Here is a 21,880-nt window from a genome sequence, read left to right as displayed (position 1 = left end):
AGATTTTTATTACTCAAGACAGGATGATTTCTCAAGAGAAAGCCATTGCACCAAATTTTATTAATTAGTCATCGCAACTAAAACAGGAACTAGGCAATAAAAGAATTGATACTAAATCTTGTTGGGACCAGGGGTAGTAGTAAGCCTTCCCTCATCTAATATGCATATCTGCTTATCAGGGTGAAACTGGATTATTCTATGAAAATTTCAAGATATTCCAATGAATACTGACTGTGAATAGACCTTAGAAGAAATTGGCAAATTCAATCACAGTTGGAAACTGGATTTTGATGCGTTCTGAGACAGTCTGATATGGTATTTGGGTCTCCATAAGAGTTTTGTACACTAATGCTGCCGAGGTAGAATTCTGGTTGCTTTTATGGTTCTGATTCATTACATTTCCCCTCTCATCATCAGTATTCCCAGAGGCAGAGAGCAGATTCATTTGCAACTGTGACAGGCAGAAACTGAGTCACTTTCCTTAGAAGGAATGTCAAGTAAGTTTTGGTGTTACTAAAATATGGTTATAAGTTTTCTAGGTGAGAAAATCTCAAGTGTATTATTTGTCAGGCATTAGATTATACTAAATTATCTTTTTTCTACTCTAGCCAAGTGACAGAAATGATATAATATCGGTAGTGGCAGTTTAAATCTAAACAAAGAAAGCACTTTATTGCTACTTCCACACCCCAGTGGCTTGGACTGTGATCTATGATGGAATATTTTTTGGACTATGTGAGCTTCTAACCAGCAACCTGGCAGATGTTTCCTATCTAGGAGATTATGCGGCTCTGGTAACGCAATTGTGAGACTACACTGTTTTTCTCCTTAACCTAATTATATCTTTATTTAGCATAGGATTCAGACAATGGGATTTGATAAATTTTCTTTCAATGAATACTTCAAAGTACAATAGGAAGAAGATTTAATATGGTTTTCTAAAATCTGAACATCATTTCTTTGAAAAGTTTGTTTTAAAAGTTAATTAGATATTTTACAAAAGCACATTGTTTTAAACTTCAGCGCAAACATGGAATTATAAAAGGTTACTGATATGTATAAATAAAATGTGAATGTACCTACTTTGCACTTGTGAATCTCAGTAAAAAAAAATAAAAAAACATTCACAGAAAACAATGCTAAATATTCTAATTCCAGGAAACAGAGGAAGATTTTCTCCTTGAGACTACCTGTTTAACTTGCTTTTCTTTCTTTATGATTTCTATGGCATCATATTAATGGCTAACCTTTATTTTATAAATGTTATGTCACTGATTTGCTTTTTTAACAAAACAGAAGAAAATCATTTAAACTTACAACAGAGGAGAATATCTTTAGCTTTATGTTAAATTATAAATAAAACTGTAGACTAATGAATTTTCAAAATATTCTTTCATAAAAAGACAATTTTTTACTGCAACAAAATATTTTAAATTGTCATCTTTAAAATCGTGTAATTCTGCAGTGTACACAAATAAGGAATTTAAAGAAATCCTGATGTTGAAAAAAATTTTTTTTTCTTTAAACTTTTCATGTTCTGATGAATAAATAGTAAATGCTGGCTCTGAATGTCTCACATTATCACCAAATTAATTACAAGCTCCCTGAAGATTCGGGTAATTATCCTCACTTCATTCTGCACATTAACTTGAAGAAGTGCTTTAGTAAGTGACAAACTATTCATTTTCTTTCCTTTTACTGTCTAATTCACAGATAATTTTGGTTTCTCATCACTTGAGAAATTTTTTTATTCTAGGTGGTCTTTTGGTTATTTCTATTTTTTTTAGTTTACCTAATTCAATTTGAAGGTTATTTGGGCCGGAGTGCCCCCAAACTAACTTCATACCATAAAAACTGAAGTTCCTTATCTTTTAAAGGTATTTACAGGTATGTGCATGTTTGTAAACATCTAATGTTTTATATATATCAAATGATATCATCACAGCAATCCTGTAAGGCAGGCAAAGGAGGTATTTTATAAAGTAAATTGAAGTTGGTAGGAGATGTCACATGACTAAAGCTAAGAGGACCAGAGTAAGTTCTTGTAGCCCTTATGCGCTGGAGACTCATTTGACTGCTGAAGGGAGAAAGAGTCCACAATAGGTATCACTGTTCACAAACTTTGTCCTAAGGGCCAATCGGGCCAAGGGCAGTTTGAATGGAATAGAACAAGTAGTGACTAAGGAATGTGTTTTGTTGTTTGCAGTTTTACCCCCTCAAGTAGTTTACTTTATTTTTGAAGATCTTTCAGTACTCTGCCTACAGAACTGTAGAGGGATAAGGAAAAATAATATGCTTTTAAACCTTTCTATATCCATTTCCGGGAGACAGGGGACTCCTGGGGGACGCAGCAGTCCTAGTGGAGCTTTGTCCATGGTCACTTAATAGCTCCTCTCCAAGGCATCAAGGAGTCAAGGTCCATCTCCTCAATTTCTTCCTTCTGTTCCACCCCCAAAGCCTGTTCTCTGTGTCTTCCCTTACTTTCTGCCCCCTTTCTGTGTATCTCTCTCAATTCCTTTTAACACCTTCATGCCTTATCCTGCCCTTTGTTACATTCTGGCCTACTCTAAATTTCTTGGGAGAGGGATTTTGCTCTTATAACTCTGTCCTCCTCGCATCTGTTCAGATCACCTCAGAATCTCCAGCTCCCATTCTAGTGATTCCCACCTTACTCTGATTTTCTCAAAGTAATAATAATAGAGAAGAGTATTCACAAATTCATGGTGAAAATATATTCTTTTTAGCAAATACAAAGAAAAAATTTTTCTTATTTTTTCAAATGTTTGTGATTATTGGCAATTTGATTATGGGTGTGAAAGAATGACTAATTTTTACATCCCAATTTTATTTAAAGTCATAAATTATATATTATTTGAGATAACATTGTACTACCGTAATATTAGATAGAAGATGCAGAATATAGCAATGTATTAGTTGCAAAAGTTTATTAGGAAGTAAGCAGAGTTATTTCAAAGAGGGAAGAAGGATTAAGAATATCTATCTGTACTAGATGGATATAATAATCCACAATCTCCAATTTTTGTTCACCTTACTTTGATTATTCCCAATTTTCATTTGTTCAGGTTTAGAAAAGATATGATAGTCAGTTAATATGAGGATGTTTTCTTCATTTCTTCAAATATATTTTTGGCAAATCATTCTCTGTTCCTTAATAACCTGGCTTCTTGGAAAGATTATATGTACATCCTTTTCTTTCTAACTGAAATTTCTCATGTTCTCAGAGGGAAAGGCAAGAGGCCATGTTTTAGCAATCTGTCAGCTTTAATTGGAGATAATATGCTTGAGGTCCAGAAGTTTCAAATGAATATGGTGTGCCTATTTTTAACATTTCCCAGGTCCAGAGAACTTTGGCCAGAACTCAAAATAAAGGAATATCACAGACCTTGCTCAAAAAAGGTGCTACCATTTGAAGTAGAATGGAAAACATAAGGTAGAAAAATATATTTAAAAGAAGCAGGCTTAAGGAAAGAACTGGTATTATATGAAAACTATCCTGGTATTATATGAGACTTCAGTAATCAAGAAAACAGCATGCCCTGGTTGGGTTGTGGGGTGGATGGAAGGAGTCAGGAACTAGATAGTCCTTTAAAAAAACAAAAAACAAAAAAAAAACTTCTAAGGAAGTATCATAAAACTGCTTTACTATAAGTTATTATTTAAAAAACCAAAATCTTAATGAAATATAAAGTCACTGACGCCTCTTATATGATCATTGGACTATGTAAATAAAATAATGGACCTGGCATATTCATTGTTCTCTGGCTTGAAATTCATCATGGGCCCAAGAATTATTAATGATACTATATATTTTGTCAGCATATATGCTATGAAATAGGTTTTAATCATAAAACCATAATGAAAATTGAGTGTATAATAGTGTATGTTTATATAATTAAGAAACTCTTTACACAAGAAAAACAAACACTTTATAAATGTTCCTTTGGATATTAAAAAAGCTAGCAAACTAATAAATCGAAAAGTAAATATGTATGTATGTAGGTTCCAACACTTTTAGTCATCAAGAAACTACCTTGTAATACCATCTGGATCGTATCAATAGTCAAGAAACCCACACAATGTTTCTCAAAATCCAAAATGTTAAATACAATTTTAACAGAGGAAAATAGCTAAAACTTTGGTCGTCAATGATAATTTCATAAGATTTTCCCAATTTTTCAAGGTGTTTTACTACTTTTACTTAGGGTCCAGATTTTAAAAAAGGAGCATTAAAAAGTTCTGTTCAGAGAGAGGAATAATGTTGATTATGATGATAGAGTATTATAACATCATTTTTCAGCTTCAGAGAAATTCAACAGAAATTACTCTGAATAATTCTAAGTGAATTATTCACTTAGATTGTTTTTTTAAGTCTCGGAAGAATTTTGGAAGTAGTCAAGGTATAAAGTAGCATATACTAAAATCTGATATTACTTCCAGTAAATGCTGGAATCATTTCAATATGTTAAAATATTGGTATGATTCTTCTCCCTATAAATAAGCTCCATCAGCCCCCAAATTGTGTCTGATCATCATGGCCTAGTGAAGTTACTTCAATGCTCTGATCTCTTTATTATTGGTAGTAAGCTCTAATCACAAAATGATAATAACTTCATGTAAAAATTAATGAAACAATTCCACTCAAAAACATATAGTACATGTATTCCATTGTTTAATAGGGATTTCTATGGTTTAGTTTAATTTTTAAATATAGTCATGACTAAGACATTAAATTATAATTTTAATTATAGGCAAAATGAATTCCAATGCATTTCATCTGAAAGTTATTTACCCATATTTAAGTAAAATTTAACTTAAGCAAGATATTTTCCACTATAATGACTTTATGTAACTTCCCCACTGATTTATAGGCCAGCAATATATGGCACTAGGCTATTGGATACCAGTAGTTTACATAATCATCACAGGAGATAAATGAATACAGAATACAAACCATTATCACAATCTACATTTTGTGTATTGGGGTTTATTTAATTTCTAGGACCATATTTATCAAAGATATATATTTTATGTATTGATATTTGCACAATTTACTTAAAAGTTCTAAACATTTTTCTAAAAAATAAACTAGGATAAAAGGAAAAACTGACCTCCAAGAGAACAATTTCTGGAAGAATGTAGAATTATCAATATGGTGCTATTATCTTTGCTTGTTTATCTGAAGGGTATTTTGGGTTCAAAAGTGTTTTAATTTTTCCTAATTTTATTGGCTTTTAAATTTAATATGGCTAAAATAAGAGAAAAAGAACCCTGATAAATGCCTGAATAGCTAAATTAGATCTCAGAGAACCATGCTACATGGGAATCAAGTGACTGTAACAACAATGTCACACGGGAATGAGATATTTTGTAACATTTTGTCTTTGGGAATTGATTGAGAAGTTCTGGGTTTTTTCAATCTGAAATGTACTGTACCCCAAAGACAAAAGCACACACACATGCACACACACACAAATTCCTACTTTTGTATGAAATCAATACATACGAATGTGAATTACAATATTGTTCAAACCAACTTTGTATGTAATTGATTTGTATGTAATTGATCCTCAAAATAAATTCAATAACTAATTTAAAGTAAAATGAAATATTATCATTTAAATACATAATCAATATAAAAATTGAGATATTTTACATGTTTTCTTTTTATATCTTCAAAATCCAGTAGGCATTTTGCACATATAACACCTCTGAATTCAGACTAACCATATTTCAAGAGCTAATGTGGCTAGTGGCTACCTATTGGATAGTATAGTTGTAGAAGATGTCATTACTATTATATTACTATTGGAATTTAGAGAATATCTTATTCATATACAGCAGAATAAATAAATGCCTACATTAAATGCATGGTCATTGTGGCATCAACTTTTTATTGTCAGATTTTTTTTATCATTGGCCTTTTCTTCTATTCCTACTAAATAACAATAATAATCTTTCTTACATTATAAGAGTTCTTAATAGAGCTTTCTTATTAGTCAAATACAATACTTAATAGTTATGGATCACATGTTTACTGCCAATTTCTAAAAACTATTGAACTCACTCTTGCATTATCATTGTTAAAGTTCTCAGCTGTTGTACTTAGATTTGCACAATTGTGTTTAACAGGGTATTTCTGTATTTATAAAAATATTTTTTCTATTAATATGTAAACTTTCTTATTGATATATTATAAACACCTATATGTGCCTTTGTTAAAGAGTGAACTTTTGATCCTTTCAGAAATATACCAGGTATCCAAATACCAGGTATCCAAATCAGAGATACCTGTTCAAGAAATTTCTGATGGAATCTAGTAGAAGACTAAGTGGTAGAACACAAATCAACCTGCTTTTTTTTTTAATTGACTATACTTCTCACATTGTATATTTCATTTCTTTAATTCTAAATTTCATTGGAAAAGCCTGTCTAAGTCACATCTGTAAGTCAGATGAGGAAAGCCTATTTTAAACCCACCTGACCTCCAGCAATTTGAATAATAATTAGGATTTTTAAGTGTGGAAGTTCTTGTTTGAAGGAAGATGTCCTATATTAAACTATTTAAGACTGGATATAGTGTCAAGAGTAATTCAAATCAATAAAGGCATGGACAGAAGCTTAAGATGTCAGCAAGTAGAGAAATAATTATGCCTAAATTTGTTGCAGTATAAAATGGTTTTAGAAGGGAGATGGATAATACTTGCAAATAGTTACTGCTATTTTGAGTTACAGATAAGAAAGTTTAAGAAGAAAAAAACCCATTGAAAATTTAATTAAAACAAACCATTGAGGTATGTAGTCTTCAGTACTGGTCAGATTAGAGAAATAATCACTTTTTTTTTAGTCACAGTTATACCACTTACCCAACTTTTTGCTTCTATCTTTACTCTCCTGGCAAAATCATTATGTGTTTAAAGGGAGAGAGAACAAAACAGGTAAGGCTGCAGCAAAAAGGTACAAGGATACAGTCCCTTCCTGGAAAGAGGATTTTGTGGCGAACCATTTCTCCCATAATGCATCCCACAGACCATATATCCACTAGAATAAGAGAGAGGGAAGTGAAGAAAAGGGAGGAAAGTAAAGTTAACTAAGATAATTGATCTCTGAAGGAGAAGGAAAAAGAAGCGTTTGATTAGAAGGTACAAATTTTGTCTCCCACCAAAAGTTGGCCAAAAAGGTGAGTTAAAACCAGCAATATAATATCACATAAACAACATCTAGTATAAGAACTCAAATTAATTTTTAAAGTTACTTTATGAGTGCCTTAGATTGCCCTTTAGTGCCATAAAATGGTAACATGGAAAAGCAGCAGCTTAATCAAAAGTATCTCCATGCCAGGTGACAGTTAAAAGCCACCAAAGGGTTTTCGATGTCATTTGCTGGATGCAGAGAAAATAATCTTAATAGACCCTTAGGGATGGCTGTTTCCATTTTCTATTCTATTCAGTTACACGGAATAGGGCAACTAGAGACCCCCTTTTTCTTGGTCCAAAATAAGGTACATGCAACCAAATCCAAGAAACTAGGAAATGGCTGGAACCATGGTTTAGGCAGAAATATTGGAATCCCTGGTATTCAAGACTTAGTTTTTCCTTCAGAAGTTATTCTTGTAAATAAATACCAGTTTTTGTTTCTGTTTGAAATATTTCAAGAAATATTTCTTGAAATATTTCAAGAAAAAGATGCATAAATAATTTGCACATGTATAAAGGAGTCATGACATAAATAAAGTATTATTAAAGTGTTAAAAAGTTGTTACACACATATGTTCCTCAATTGTCATACTTGTTAACAAAACAGGCTTCACCTTCTCTTACCCATCTTTACCCTCTTCCAACTCGCTTTTTAGTAAGGACAAAGGGAACTCTGGGGCAGAAACATTAGGCTAAAATGCTCCTTGGGGAAGGAAGGCAGGGTTCGGTGCACAGGGTAGCTGGGCATGCCTGTTGTCAGAGCAAGCAGGTTCCTCTGCATGATAACCTTTATCCTGTATAGAGGTGAGAGCAGCACAAGGGTGCTAGGTGTGCTTTCTGCATGGATCAGGAGAAGCCAAAAAACTAAGGCAGGAACTTGCAATCCTTTCTAGTGAGGGAAGAACAAGGGATGAGATCACATGCCATCTGTACAGCAAAGGTCTGAAAATCCATAAGAGCAAATTCAGAACACCCTCCCCCCCAGATTCTTGTAGATTCTTGATTTCTTGAATTTTTTAATTCATTCCCACTTTGATTTTTTAAAAATAACTTATGAAGAATGTATAAAACTATCTTCTTTTCCAAATAAGTTAGGTGTGGTATTGTCTTGGGAAGAGGACTAGATTTTCCTCTTCCAAGTCAAAATGGATTAGAATTCTGCCATTGTCCAACAAAGTAAACCTGACCTTCCTAAGAACCCTTTCCCTTCCTCTGCACAAATGCACAAAAGTATTGGCTCTCTTCTAATCTGGAAGGGCACAAAGAAATTTTTTAAAATTTTGGTGGCCAGGGAATTTTCATAAAAGTACTCTGCAGCACCTACACATAAAAATACAATGATAATTATTTCTATAAAACTTATAGATTGCCAGGAACTAAATAGAATAGAATATCAAAATGAGTATGAAAGGTACATTGAGTGCATATATATAATTCTAATTTAAGACAAGTTTAATTCCTAAATATAGTGGATGTGTTTTTTAATACACCTCATTACTTATTAGAGATATTCTTTTCAAAATAATATATTGCAATGCTTTCTAATAAGTATTTTTATAAATCCTTCATTTTAATAAAATCAAATTGGAATACATTTTGAAGATTCTACTTTTTCTTTTAAAGTGTTCATGAATACTAGATTTTCTTCATAAAATCAATAGCGTAAAATTTAATACTTTTCTCTCTCTATGGTTTTAGAATTTATAAAAACTTACTAGGTAATTGCTACCTTAACTATTACTTGTGGAACACTTTAAAGTATTAAAGAAATTCTTATCCAACTTGAACAATTTGGATTATTCTAAATTGACTGTGCATTGAGCATTTGTGAATATTCTTGCTCCAAGGATTTGTGGTATCTTTTTATTTGTCTTTTCCTAAGACTAGAGCCATCAATCTAAGAAGTGACATAAAGCCAAATGGCTAAATGCAGTAGATAGATTTCTTCCTGTTTATACTCACTTTGAGCTGAGCTGCCACCTAAATAGCAATTTTTCTCAATATCTATAGCATGTATGCTAATCAGTATCCACTTGACTGTTTAATCAGACTCCATTTACAATTCTTTTTGGCTATGACATTTCAGTGTTCTTCTAACCAAGCTTACTTCTCAGAAACATCCTTTACATGTTTAATGAGTGGTTCTTCGTAGTAATATTTTTTTAAAAACCTCTGAATATGAAAGCTGGCAGCCTTATTTTTTAAAAAGTTCATATACATGAGAGAGAACATTACTCTTGGCTATCTAAAACACGTACTCATTTTCTTCACAGTTTCTTTGGCTGGTACTCAGAAGCATCCTTACCGTTCTCCTTGTAGCCCATTCCCAGAATAACCTCGGGGGCCCTGTAATAACGTGTCACCACATAAGGAGTCATCATGAAGCTTGTGCCTGCTGTCCTGGCCAGTCCAAAGTCTAGGATTTTCAATGTACAATCAGACTTGACTACAATGTTACTTGGTTTCAAGTCCTGACAATAGGAACAAGAGAAGATATTAAAAGCTAGCATCAAATGGAACATGTGATTTCCATCTACTCAATCAACATGGCAGTCTTGCAATAGCACTGATGGGTGCCCGCCTGCCATTGACTGTAGAGCCCTATGTAAAGCAAAAGAGTACTTCCCAAAAGAAGTTTAAAATTAGTTTTGGGATTTCTTTGTTTTAACATCCTCAGAAACTTTTTTAAACCCAGAAGAGAATTGTATCATTTTTACAATTTAGTCTCACCTTGGAAAGAGGTTTTTAGAAAAAAAACATCATTTATTGTCATGTTAGGTTTCTCCTTATGGCAACATAAACCTTTTAGTTTATACTTCATTTCTAGGCCAGACAGAAGAGCAGATCAGGGCTGCTGTCTTTATGTGACCAGAAACATTGGAAATGAACTGCCTTGTTTCAGCTGCACATATGACTCTGCCAGTCAGAATTTCTGAGAAGCCTTGGAAGCTGACTCTCAATGAGCTAAAACGAAATGTTAAACAAAACCAACTACAGTGTGCTTAAGTCTCCTCCTACACATTAGTGAACTATGTGCTAATTCTATAGTAAAATAAATGAAGTACATTATATTTAACCAAGCTCCCCTACATAAAGAAAATAACCTACAGTTGCTCTTTCTCTTCTCCACAAGCATCTTCATTATAATTCTGGACTAAGTATTCTTACCCTGTGAATAATTCCAGCAGAGTGAAGGTGCTTGATGCCACACAACATTTGGTATAGCAGGTAAGACATTCGCTCGTGGTCTAACTCCATCTGAATCACCTGACACAAGTTGGCATCCATCAGTTCCATTACTAAGTAACTGCAAGGTAAATCCACATTGTAAGTTCCAAATCACAAGACATGTGAAGTCCTTCAAACAAGTCAGGATCCTCTCCTAAATCTATAAGTTTCCGAACTTCCCAGCTCAACTTTTGACTGAATTAAGTATATGAAAAACCTCCAAGTATTGCATGCACGTTAGCCATGGTAACTCTACCACAAAGATGCTAATAGAAGTAGCATTTATTAGTGTGTGGTTCCTGTCCATATATTTTGTACCTTCATCTTGTTCTCATTTTACCCTGAATTCCCTGAACTCTTTCCCATGTATTATGATTACAAATAAGAAAAAAAAATTCAGAATAGCATCTTCCATTAAACGCAAGTTATCTGTGTTAAATAAGACAATGTGCTAGGATTCACTTCCTCTCCTCTTCTTATTGTCATTATACTTCTGGAAGGTTTTTTTGCACAAAATCAAAGGTACCACAAAAATAGAAAGAAAGATTAAGGATGATTTTTTATCGTGTCTGTCATTAATATTTCTTAAAGTGAATTGACTCAGTCTAGAAAGTTCACAGAATAAATTAAAAATAAGTAAAAATATAGAATAACTAGTAAGCCTTCCCTGATTCTGACTGAACTAAAGAACATGGGGCAACAAAGCACAAAGAGCCATAAGGCCAGAAAGTAGCAGAAGTGTCTTTCCAGGAAGAAGCGGCAGAAACAGAACCTTCTCTCCTGTCACTGGATCCCTTTCATTTGCCGCCAGTTCTTACCTCCCTTTGATCTCTACAAGGGATTTCATTCATCTGATTTTTGTCAATATCACTTGAGTTATTTGAATGTTATGCTCCCCCTTCCTTCATGAGTTTTGTTACTTACACATCTTGGAACTCCTCCAGCGTTTTCTGGGGTGTGAAGACATTTAATAAACTAATAATCTGGAGAAGAGACAGTGGAAGGGACAGAAGAAGGAGAGAAAGAAAAGGGGAGAAAATTAATTATTTAAAAAGCATATTTAAACAAGCACTTATTCCAACTCAAAGTCACATATTAGTGCTATGGTGGATATAGAAAAGTCAGAAACATTTTCTAGAACTGTCTCATAGAACATTCAAAAACATATTCAGAAAGGACATGTAATCTGTCTTCAGGTTAAAATGCAATTAAAAAGCTCAAATTCTTAGGCAGAGAAAAGAGTCACAAAAGATATATGATTGTGATATTGCTTTAGAGTGTGATTCTCCTTAGTAAATATAGGGTTGTAATGTAACTAAACAAAAAAGAGGAAAAGCCATGTAAGAAAAGTAAGGCAGCAGTGAAATAACCAGCAAGACTTAGCAAGGCTATGTCTTCCTCTAAATGAAAAGGTGGAGTTTAAGTCAAGGAGATGTTCTATGTTAAGGAGGTATTCTAAGTCAAGATTTTTTTGTGTTGTTACTTTAGTTTTTTTGCTTCTATTTCACACTCAAATATTATTTAAACTAATGCTCCAATGGTATGTGTGGGGAAAGGTATATCTTGGATGATATCAATGATGAATTTAACGGCAAATGTATTTTAAGTTATAAAAATGATTTTTTAACTTTTTTGTTTCCTGCTTTAGTTATTTTATATATTAGGTAGTAAAGAAGTTTACCTTCTAGCATAAGTAAATGTTAAAAGGAAAAAACCTTTGTTTTATGCAAATAGATTACATTCATAAATAACTCAAAATTGTCTTTCAGCTAAATATTCTGTACTAAAGTGCCAGTGGGAAATAAAAATAAAAAATATAGATAACAGACCTCTACTCATTGGATGGATGCAACCATTTCACAAAAACAAATTTAAGATGTGTACATCTTTAAAACATGAACTAATGAATTTCAATAAAGTTCATAAGTGATATAGAAACACGAAGTAATAAACAAAACAAAATGATTTTCAACATCGGAGAAATGCAGTCAATCTAAGGAATGCTTTAGGCCTTCAGTAGTTTCCAATTATTGAGGAATTACTGAGAAAAACAATCACAACACTATCCAATACTTTCATATATATATATATATATATATATATATATATACATATATATACAGGGTAATTGTTATAACATATCAAAAAACACAAGATTATCTCTTCTGAAGCAACCTTGCAGCATGGAATATGCATATGGAAATAAAACTGTTTCAAAATATTTTTAAAAAATATTTAATTATTTGGCTGTGCCAGGTCTTAGTTGCAGCATGTGGGATCTAGTTCCCTGACCAGGGATCAAACCCAGGCCCCCTACTCGGGGAGCATGGAGTCTTAACCACTGGACCACCAGGGAAGTCCCTCAAAATATTTTTAAAACTTGTGATTAAAGTGCTTTGCTATTCTGTATACTTAGTTATGGTGTGTATTGAAAAATGTCTACAGTTCTCATTGGAACTGTGAGCCTGTGTTTATAATACTTAATCATAGAAAGTAATTCATTTTGATATTTGTTCAAACAAAAACATCAGAGACTGTGTGTGGGACACACAACACGTACAAACAACCCTTAAAGATGAAAAAATGCTAATCCATATTATCTGGTGAATAAATAATCTAGGTAATCTAAATTAATCTAGAAAATAGCATTACAGTGTTAAATAAGTCAAGGTTTATTATTTTAAAAAGTAAATTCCCCACTATATATTCTTGTATTCCCCTTTTCTATGCCCTTGTTTTAACACCTTCATTGTCTTTGATTTTCCTCTGAGTATTTCTCCTCTGTTCTTTCTTTGATCCCTTATAAATCCTAACTCCTATTAATAACCAATCAAAAATCTTATCTTTAGAAACAGACCATCACAGGTATTTCCATTTTAGTTCAAACATTTTCAGGCAGGAATCTGATGCAGTTCCTTTTTTTTATTCCAACCCATTAAAACGCACAGATGTGAATCAACATCTGTCATGGCCCCACAATCATAACAGCTATCACTTCCTAGAATTGTGTTCATTTTCTAAATGGATTGTCTTCTTTATTATTAAAAACTTAATTGGGGTTGCTTCACTATTTCACATTACTTTCCACAGCATTTCCAGCGTTCTTCATTGACTGCTTGTAGTTAGTATTACAAGCAACAACGTGGAATTTGCATTTGATTGTCAGTGAATTTCCTTTCTGTTAACAAGTTCCAGAAATTTATTTCCCTAGATTTATATACATACATGCATACAAACATATGTACATACACAAACATATGCACATACACACATAGCAGGCAGGATGCCATTTACAAAATATTATTTCAATTTGGAAATCCTTTTTAGGTAACATAAATGTGAACCCCCATATTCCAGTCAAGAATGGGGAGTAGGATTCCCTCAAATTGGCAAAGTAAGTGGGAATTTCTCCACAATGTATTTATTGCATTTTAGGGACTGGAGGGAGGATTAGGGAAATATAAATATTCAATATATGAAAACAAAAAACTATTAAAACTTCCCATGCAGTTGTTTCATTGCTTGTGTCCATCCATCTTCCATTGCCTATGGTATTTCTCATCCTCTTTGCTATCATAAAAATAGATTGCATTGGTCATGTGGTTAATCTTGCTCCTGCCTTTATTTCACGTACTGAAAGGACAAAGTGCTTTAGCAGAATCTTTCTTAGGAATCCTCATTTCTAACATTTCTATATTCCTTTCTAGAAGTATCATGTTCCTTGCCTGGCCAAATCAGAGATGGGTACATACTTCATAAAATTTCTCTTTCTGAGTGAGGCCTTTCCTGCTAAACCTATTTAAAAGAGTAACCCTACCCACTCTGCACTGACCAGTATTTTTTATCTTTCTTCTTCACTTTGTTTTCCTTGGTAGCACTTATTACTATCTGACATTCTAAACATTGACCTACCTATTTTGTAGACTGCCTTTCTCTTCCCAGTAGAACATGAGCATCGCATGGGCAGGGATTTGTCTCTCTTATCTTCACTGCTGTATGTTTAGCACCTAGAGCATCTAGATCTATACCTGGAACACTGTATTCATTTAAGTGTCAAATGACTGAACTAAAAAGTCGTTGGAGTAGAGTAATAGGAGGAAAAAGAAACACTGTCATTGGGCCTAAATCCACATATTTTTATTTTAAATATCTTTGAACTAAACACTCATACATTTGCTTCTACTTAGTACCTTATGACAAATTCACCTGTTTATAAAACTTCACTGATAATTTCATGTATTCTGTGATTTTCATACTCAAGAAAAACTTTATAAGGAGTTATTATAGTTTTATAATAATTTATTTTTATTATATGTTTGTATGTAATAAATTATATATAAAATATTTATTATAATTTATTTATTAATTGTCTTTATTAAAATAAGAATTATCTCCCATTTATCCTTACTAAGAAGAACAGGAGCACAGAAAGAATTCTAGAGGCCTTTGCCAGTGTTTGAAGAAGATTATATTCTGAAGTGAAGAAAGCCCATGCATTCCTACTGAGTTCCATGAAATGTTTTTGAGAAGCCTGTTCTGAAGTACACTGCAGATATGTCCCTGCACGTTTGCCCAACCCTACAAAAAGCAAGGTGCCAAAGCACAGTGTGTACACTGAACAGTTGGAGGACACTGCCAGACTATAGCTAAAAGTAAAAAGAGATAAAAATCTTCACCTGTTAATAATTAAATTTAAATTTTTATAAAGAAACATAGCATATTGTTCTTTAAGATATTTTTGGTTTGGTTTTGGTTGTTTGGGTGTTTTTTTTTTTAAATTTATTTTGGAAATGCATGAAGTTCTCTGGTTAATTTGGAGCAAGATAACCAAATACGGTTAATTTCTTAACAGGGAAATATCTATCAGATTCATCCCCTCCATGCCATATGATTTTCAGATGATTTTTAAGAAGAAAGCTACCATGAGCACAATGAAAGCAAATGTAGCAAATGGGCAGGATAAACAATCTTAAGGGGCAAAAATTGCAAAGTAAAGAAAGTTTTTCCTACTCAAGTTGGCATACTGATCTTCTTTCCCCAATCTCACCACCTCCTACCACCAGAGCTTTAAAATAAGAACTCACGTTTTTATGGTTCACACACTTCATGAGGACCAGCTCCCGGTAAGCTCTCTTGGCATGCGTTTGGTTCTGAAAGGGTCTGCTGAGCTTCTTAATGGCCACATTTCTGTCAAGAGCAGCATCATACGCAGCACTGCAGAGACCCAAGAGCAATCCAGAATTAAGAACAAAGGAGCCCTTAGAATTCCCGCCTACCAAACTAAAGATACAGATAAGGAAAATACTAGTTTGGAATCCTACTCAAATACCTGCTTTTCAAGCCACATGTCAATCAGGCTGTAAATAAAGACATAAGGGTGACTAGTATAGAAACATTCTACTTGCTAGGAAAAGAAAAAGAGTATCTAGCCAAGAAAACAGCATGTAATTGCATCAGTGAGTCAGGGACAAAAGAAAGAAAAGTGCTCAACTTTCCCACTGGCCATGCGACTGTGGCAAGTCATTTAATCTCTCTGGGCTTGAATTTCTCATCCACTAATATGTGATATTTAGCTGTAAAACTTTATTGTTCTTTGATCGTTTTCAGTGGACATTCATTCTTTCCCCACTCACAGGACCAGTTTTGGTGGGTTTTTTTTGCGGTATGCAGGCCTCTCACTGTTGTGGCCTCTCCCGTTGCGGAGCACAGGCTCCGGACGCGCAGGCTCATCGGCCATGGCTCACGGACCCAGCCGCTCCGTGGCATGTGGGATCTTCCCGGACCGGGCCACGAACCCGTGTCCCCTGCATCGGCAGGCAGACTCTCAACCACTGCGCCACCAGGGAAGCCCCCACAGGACCAGTTCTTAAGATGTGACACTAATTGCCATGAATGCACAGGTGGGCTGATGCTCAAAGTGCACTCATTAACAATAACAAAGCTTGAAATAAGGAATGCAGTCAGACAGGGTTTCAGAAGCATAAATCATTACATTTAAATACAAAGACAGAAATGAATGCTACTAACATTTGAAGCTTTCAAGCCGTTTGAGAAGAAGTTACCATGTTTATGTTTCTGCCATACTCAGAATACATGGGTTTAGGGATCAAATGAGGAAGTGAATCACTTTTTGCTAAATATTATACCTAATGAACCCGCTCACAAAGTTTTTTCCATCTCTGCAAATTTGGGTTGTCCTGGACTTTGTCTTCGTTGCTAGGAAAGAAGGGAGCAATCAATATCCTATTGATCTATTGAATTGGAAGTGACATTAACCATTTAGGGCTCATGCCACTAAACTAAAAGATAAATAAGAGGTTTGTTGTATTGCAAATAGACTCACAAGAGAAGTTTGGACAAAGTCTTAGAGTTCATCTGGTCCATGCCTCCATTTAATACTTATTCCTCTCCAAAACACCTCCATAAAATTTTGACCAGTTTCTGCTTGATCATCTTCAAAAACATGGACCCCTTTACATAAAGTCAGCTCATTCTGTTGTTGGAAAGCTCTTAGAGTTAGAAATGTCATCATTCTAATAAACAGAGTTGTCTCTCTGTGATTTCTATTAACTACTGTCAGCCCTGCCTTCCAAGGCAACTCAAAATAAAGTATTCCCTTTACATCATGACAAGCCCATAATGTTTGAAATCTATTAAAGGATCTTGCACAATGTCTGGCCTACTCTATAAGCACTCAGTAAGCACTCAATAACTCTTTGCTTTTCTTATTCCCCCCCAGGTCTTTTCTTTCTTAAGCTAAATGGTCCTACCACCATTTGTCAGAGTGTGATTTCAAGTCCTAGTACCATCTGGTCAGCGTCCTCTGAATATATTACAGTCTGTTGATGTCCTCTGAAAATGCCATTTTTACTCTAAGCATGGAGTGTCAGTGAAGACTAGGGAAAGGCTACCAACTCTTTCATTCATTCACTTGCTCATTCATTCTGTTGACACAGTTAATACAGCTAAGTCTGTCCTGGTTTCCTTGATAAATGCATCACGCACTATTGATTCACAGTGAGCCTATGCTAATTAGAAATACTGTCTTTTTAAAAACTTGTGCTGTATTTTTCAACTCTGTATTTTAGCACTGGTACTTCTATTCTTGTGTTTGTTCTGTTCTTGTTAACCTATCAATGTCAGCACAAGAGTCAAATGGGCATACATCTTATAGGTAGTGTACAAGGACAACAGTTAATTTGGAAATACAGGAATTAAACTTGCTTTCTGAAGCTAAGAAATTGTGTCAACAGGAAAGTGGTCAGAACAGTCACCTTAAAGAGAAAGACTAAATTTTAAGCCAAAACAACTTAGGTGAAGTCATTAAAATATCTAAAGAAAGAATAGCAATTAGTCATGTGGGCCTAGGAAGGAGACAGGGAGGTAAATTCTGGTACTGCCTGGTGAAATAAGAAAGTGTGCTCTCAGGTAGGTCCAGGGATCCAGTCAGCCAGGTTGAAATCCCTACTGTGACTGTCAGAGACTACAGCCAGTTAGCAATCTGATCTGTGTCTCTTTAGTCTGATTCTATCCTCTGCAGTCAAAATTCTACTCATGAGGCTGTCCTTCAGAATTCTGCACGTAAGTATTATGTCCATATTTGGTTAGCTTGACTACTGCATTGTCTTGTAATTTAATAAGTCGGAATCTGGTTTTGTGCGTGAGCTTTTAGTGAGTCTTGTCGATGTGAGTTTGAGTCCCTGAGATACTGAACAGATCCTGGAGACAGTAGGCCCATGTGGGATGACTGAGAAAATGCTGCCTTCTGGGGATCTTGGCAGGTTCTGGCCAACCTCTCCTAGAAATGTGATGTTCTCTCTCCCTCTGGTACCTCTTTCTTGAAGAAATTCTAGGTCTGAATCTCAGCACTACTGCTTACTAGACGTGAAGCTATGAGCAAGCCACTTACACTTTCTGGCATCAGTTTCCACATGCTTAAAAATGGAGGTAATAACAACCTGACAAGATTGTTATAAGGAGTAAATGAGGTAGTAATGTATCTACAGCCCCTTGCCTAGAGTGTGCACTCAATAAATAATGACTATTACTATTTTTAAAGTCAATGTCCTTGCTGGAGTCATTGTGTAATGCAGGGCAGGATAATATATATATATATATATATATATATATATATATATTTGATATTTATCTGCTGTAATTGGACATGTATCTACTAATCAGCAGTTTTTAATCTTTCTACTAATTACAGATCCATTCAACTATACCACTATCCTGAGCACATTTCACAAGTTTGTCCTATGTTATAAAAGTCTGGGACAAAAGCCTTGTTAAAATCCAGACACATATAGCCATACAGTTCTATTACCTACCACTTTAATAAGCTATTTGGTGTGATTTGTTTTTAATGAAACCCCTATTCCCAGTCACCACTACATGCTTTCTTAATGACTCACAGGGTATCATTTCTAACCAGTACTAGGACCAACATCAAGTTCAGTAGGTGTCTCTTATAACCTCCTTCTTCCTTCTAAAAAAATAACTTTCGCCTATCTACAGTTGTATGGAATATGGTGGTTTGGCCCATTTACTCCCTTGTATCATGCCTTCCTGTACTGAAGAGACTTGAGAGACACACATACAATTCCTAGATGCTTTTGCAGCTAGTATTCTGGGTTGCAATATGGTCCTGCCAGGCAGATGCAACCGTGGGAGATTTGCAAGGCAAAAGTGAGGGTGGTCATCTTCTAACATTTCTTAGTTATCAAGCACAGTCTCATGAAGATGTGAAATTTTCTTCTGAAGCAGTGATTCATGTCCTTTTCCAGAATCCTGGGAGAGAAGATGGTTTGAAGCAGAGGCAACAGTGGTCTCCAGAGCCCAGTCACCAGCATGACGGAGTAGTGATGATGGTAATAATGAGCGTACAGTTCCAGCTCTGTGGTTTTCAAATCTCTGTTACAATCATGTATTCCAGAAGTTCAGTTTTTTTAGGATACTCTCAGAGGTTGGGGCTCCCATGGTGATTCATCTCTCTCATGTCTGGGAGTCCTTCCAGGAAGCCCAGACTAGAGTTCACTTCTCCAGGCCTTCCAATGATTTGCAAGCACCCAATTTACTGTATTAAATCTTTGCCTACTTATAATGTTTCTGCCTCCTGCCATGAACCCTGGCTGACACTATAATCTTTCCCATTTTCTGTAATTCCTCAGTGATTACTGGCAGCAGTTTAGCAAATACATCTGCAAATTGGAATCACTGGTTGCTGCATAGTCACAAATTAATGTCTGAAAGTTTTTTGTTACTCTGAAGTCCTTCTTTCTTTGAATCTTGGACTATAGAATTTTATTTTATTTCTTTCAGTGGCTTTTCTTTTTTTTCCTTCATGCCAGTAAAAAAAGAGATAAATCTTTATGAACGTTTTTCAGCCACTTCTAGCAACTTTCCAGCAATTCTGCTGAAAATTTTCTAGCAATTTCTTAACATACTCACTTCCATGTCTATCAGGTTTATTCATGAAAGAAAGATACAGCCTTCTTTTGTTATGCTCCTGTCATTTAATCCAGTTTTATGATGCAATAAAGCTATGTTTACCTCCTTGAATGTATTTATATAAACACACACACACACACACACACACACACACACATCCCTGTAGGCAAGTCTTACTCTCAACATAAAATCAGTTGTTTTGATTTTTTTTCCTTCTGGAAATTGCAGACAACCCGTTGCAAAGTTTTCTTCTTCCTAAATCATAATTATTTATTTGATAATTTCTCTTATTCCCCTTCCCTATCACATTTAAAATGTTCTTGATCAATATTAACATGCTTGTTGGCAAAAAATTAAAAAATTAACTAAAAAATCTCTAGGAATTGTGAGAAGAACTTTATGTCTTAAAAAATAAAAATTAAAAAACCTTATCATTGGAGCACCTTAAACATCTTAAGCCATAGCTGGGCAAGCCAAATTCTGTCCTGGAATATACACTGCACCCTTCACTGTTCTTTTCCCATGTTCCCATATTCTCACTTTGACCTTTACCAAAGGCCTGGACTTTAATTGAAAACTATCAAAAAATCTCTACCTCATGCCCTCAAATATCTCACTTTCATGCCCAAACATTATAGTCCCTAGACATGCTATCAAGACACTGATTCCACCACAGAGAAACATGTTGGCCAACCTGCAAAATCACCTCTGCCTCAAGGCTTTTGCATTGTTCCTTCTGCCAGGAATGCTCCTCCCACATCCTCACTTGCCTGACTCCATCTTGTAATTCAGGTTTCAGCCTAAATATCATCTCCTCAGTAGAGGCCTTCCCTAATCCCCATATCAAAAGTCAACAGTTGATTTTTTGGACTAATCTGTCATTGAATTGCTTGGCTATATCAATTTGGTTACATTTTGTTAGAGATACTTTTGATTACAAGTAATAGAATTATGGCTAATAGTGGCTTAACTATTAAAGATCTTCATTATATCATACAATGGAAAGTCTAGAAGTAAGCATATCCCAGTTTCAGGAATACATTATAACTCTCATGGGCCCTAGGCACTTTTGGCTTCCGATTTTCTGCAAATTGTTTCTAAGCATGTTGAAAAAACAGCCAATAACAGAAATCCATTAGTGCATCAAAGGGAAGTGTAGGTGCTGTGATGCACTGCTAAGATTCCCCTTCAGGAATAAAGGACTTTTTATCCCAGCTGCTGGGAATGCTGCTGGCACACAGCCTCTCAGCTCTTCGTCCCCTCTGGTTATAACCTCAGCTGAAAAGAGCTGCCTAACTGAAGTTACACTCTCTTCTTGGGCAGCCTTCAATCAGCGACTAATAAATCTGGGATTATGAAAGCCTGGCCACCTCACCCCAACTCAGGACAGCTAGGAAGGCTCATTCTCTCTTAAAAATTCCCAAAAGGGTCAGCTGAGGCGTCCACTGAGATTTCATTGCAGCTGAACTTCTGACTTTGCTTCCTTCCCTTCCTTTCCACAGCTGTAAACCCCCAAAACACTCCTTAATAAATCTCCTGCATACGATACCATCCCAAAGTGTATTTTCTGGGGAATGCAATATTTGACAAGCTGTAACTCATGACCAAATACAGCAATAAGCTGTGGAGTTCGCCTGAATCTTTTTCTAAGCAAAAGGTAGGGTCCCATTGTGGATGAAGGTGGCTGGGCTCAGAGCTCAACACCAAGAAAGCCATTTCACCTATGCAACAAACTAACCTAGATGACCAAGCCTAGTTATATAGATTCTAATCAACACCACTTCACACGTTATGGACAACAGAGTTGAAGCAGGGGTAGCAAGGGGCTCAGAAGCCAAGCCCTGAAAGACAGCACCAAAAGCAGCAGCTCTTCCAAACACTAGAAATTGAATTAGTACTTTACAGCCCTTCAGCAAACTAGTGAAGGGGGAGATCACACAAAGATTTACCACATGGATAATGAATGTGGGACTAGCTAAACAAACTCA

General features: G+C 35.0%; 1 protein-coding gene across 7 annotated transcripts in view; it reads right to left on the bottom strand.

The window, feature by feature from the left end:
• Positions 1 to 21,880, bottom strand: part of MAPK10 (mitogen-activated protein kinase 10) — a 350,858-nt gene that overhangs the window by 74,360 nt on the left and 254,618 nt on the right. For 3 of the 7 annotated variants that reach the window (XM_027095833.1, XM_027095836.1, XM_027095831.1), the window contains 5 exons: positions 15,527 to 15,656; positions 11,367 to 11,425; positions 10,383 to 10,521; positions 9,520 to 9,685; positions 6,988 to 7,059 (listed from right to left, as the gene is read on the bottom strand). In XM_027095833.1, the coding sequence (XP_026951634.1) occupies positions 6,988 to 7,059; positions 9,520 to 9,685; positions 10,383 to 10,521; positions 11,367 to 11,425; positions 15,527 to 15,656 (566 nt within the window). Of the gene's footprint in view, positions 1 to 6,987; positions 7,060 to 9,519; positions 9,686 to 10,382; positions 10,522 to 11,366; positions 11,426 to 15,526; positions 15,657 to 15,771; positions 15,890 to 21,880 lie in introns of those variants that run through there. The other 4 variants (XM_027095835.1, XM_027095832.1, XM_027095834.1 and 1 more) reach the window with 2 other exon arrangements.

This window comes from Aethalodelphis obliquidens, unplaced genomic scaffold, assembly GCF_003676395.1.
Source record: "Aethalodelphis obliquidens isolate GAN/ISIS:26980383/991018 unplaced genomic scaffold, ASM367639v1 scaffold95, whole genome shotgun sequence".
Classification (NCBI taxonomy): domain Eukaryota; kingdom Metazoa; phylum Chordata; class Mammalia; order Artiodactyla; family Delphinidae; genus Aethalodelphis; species Aethalodelphis obliquidens.
This window is presented reverse-complemented; position numbering and strand designations above follow the sequence as displayed.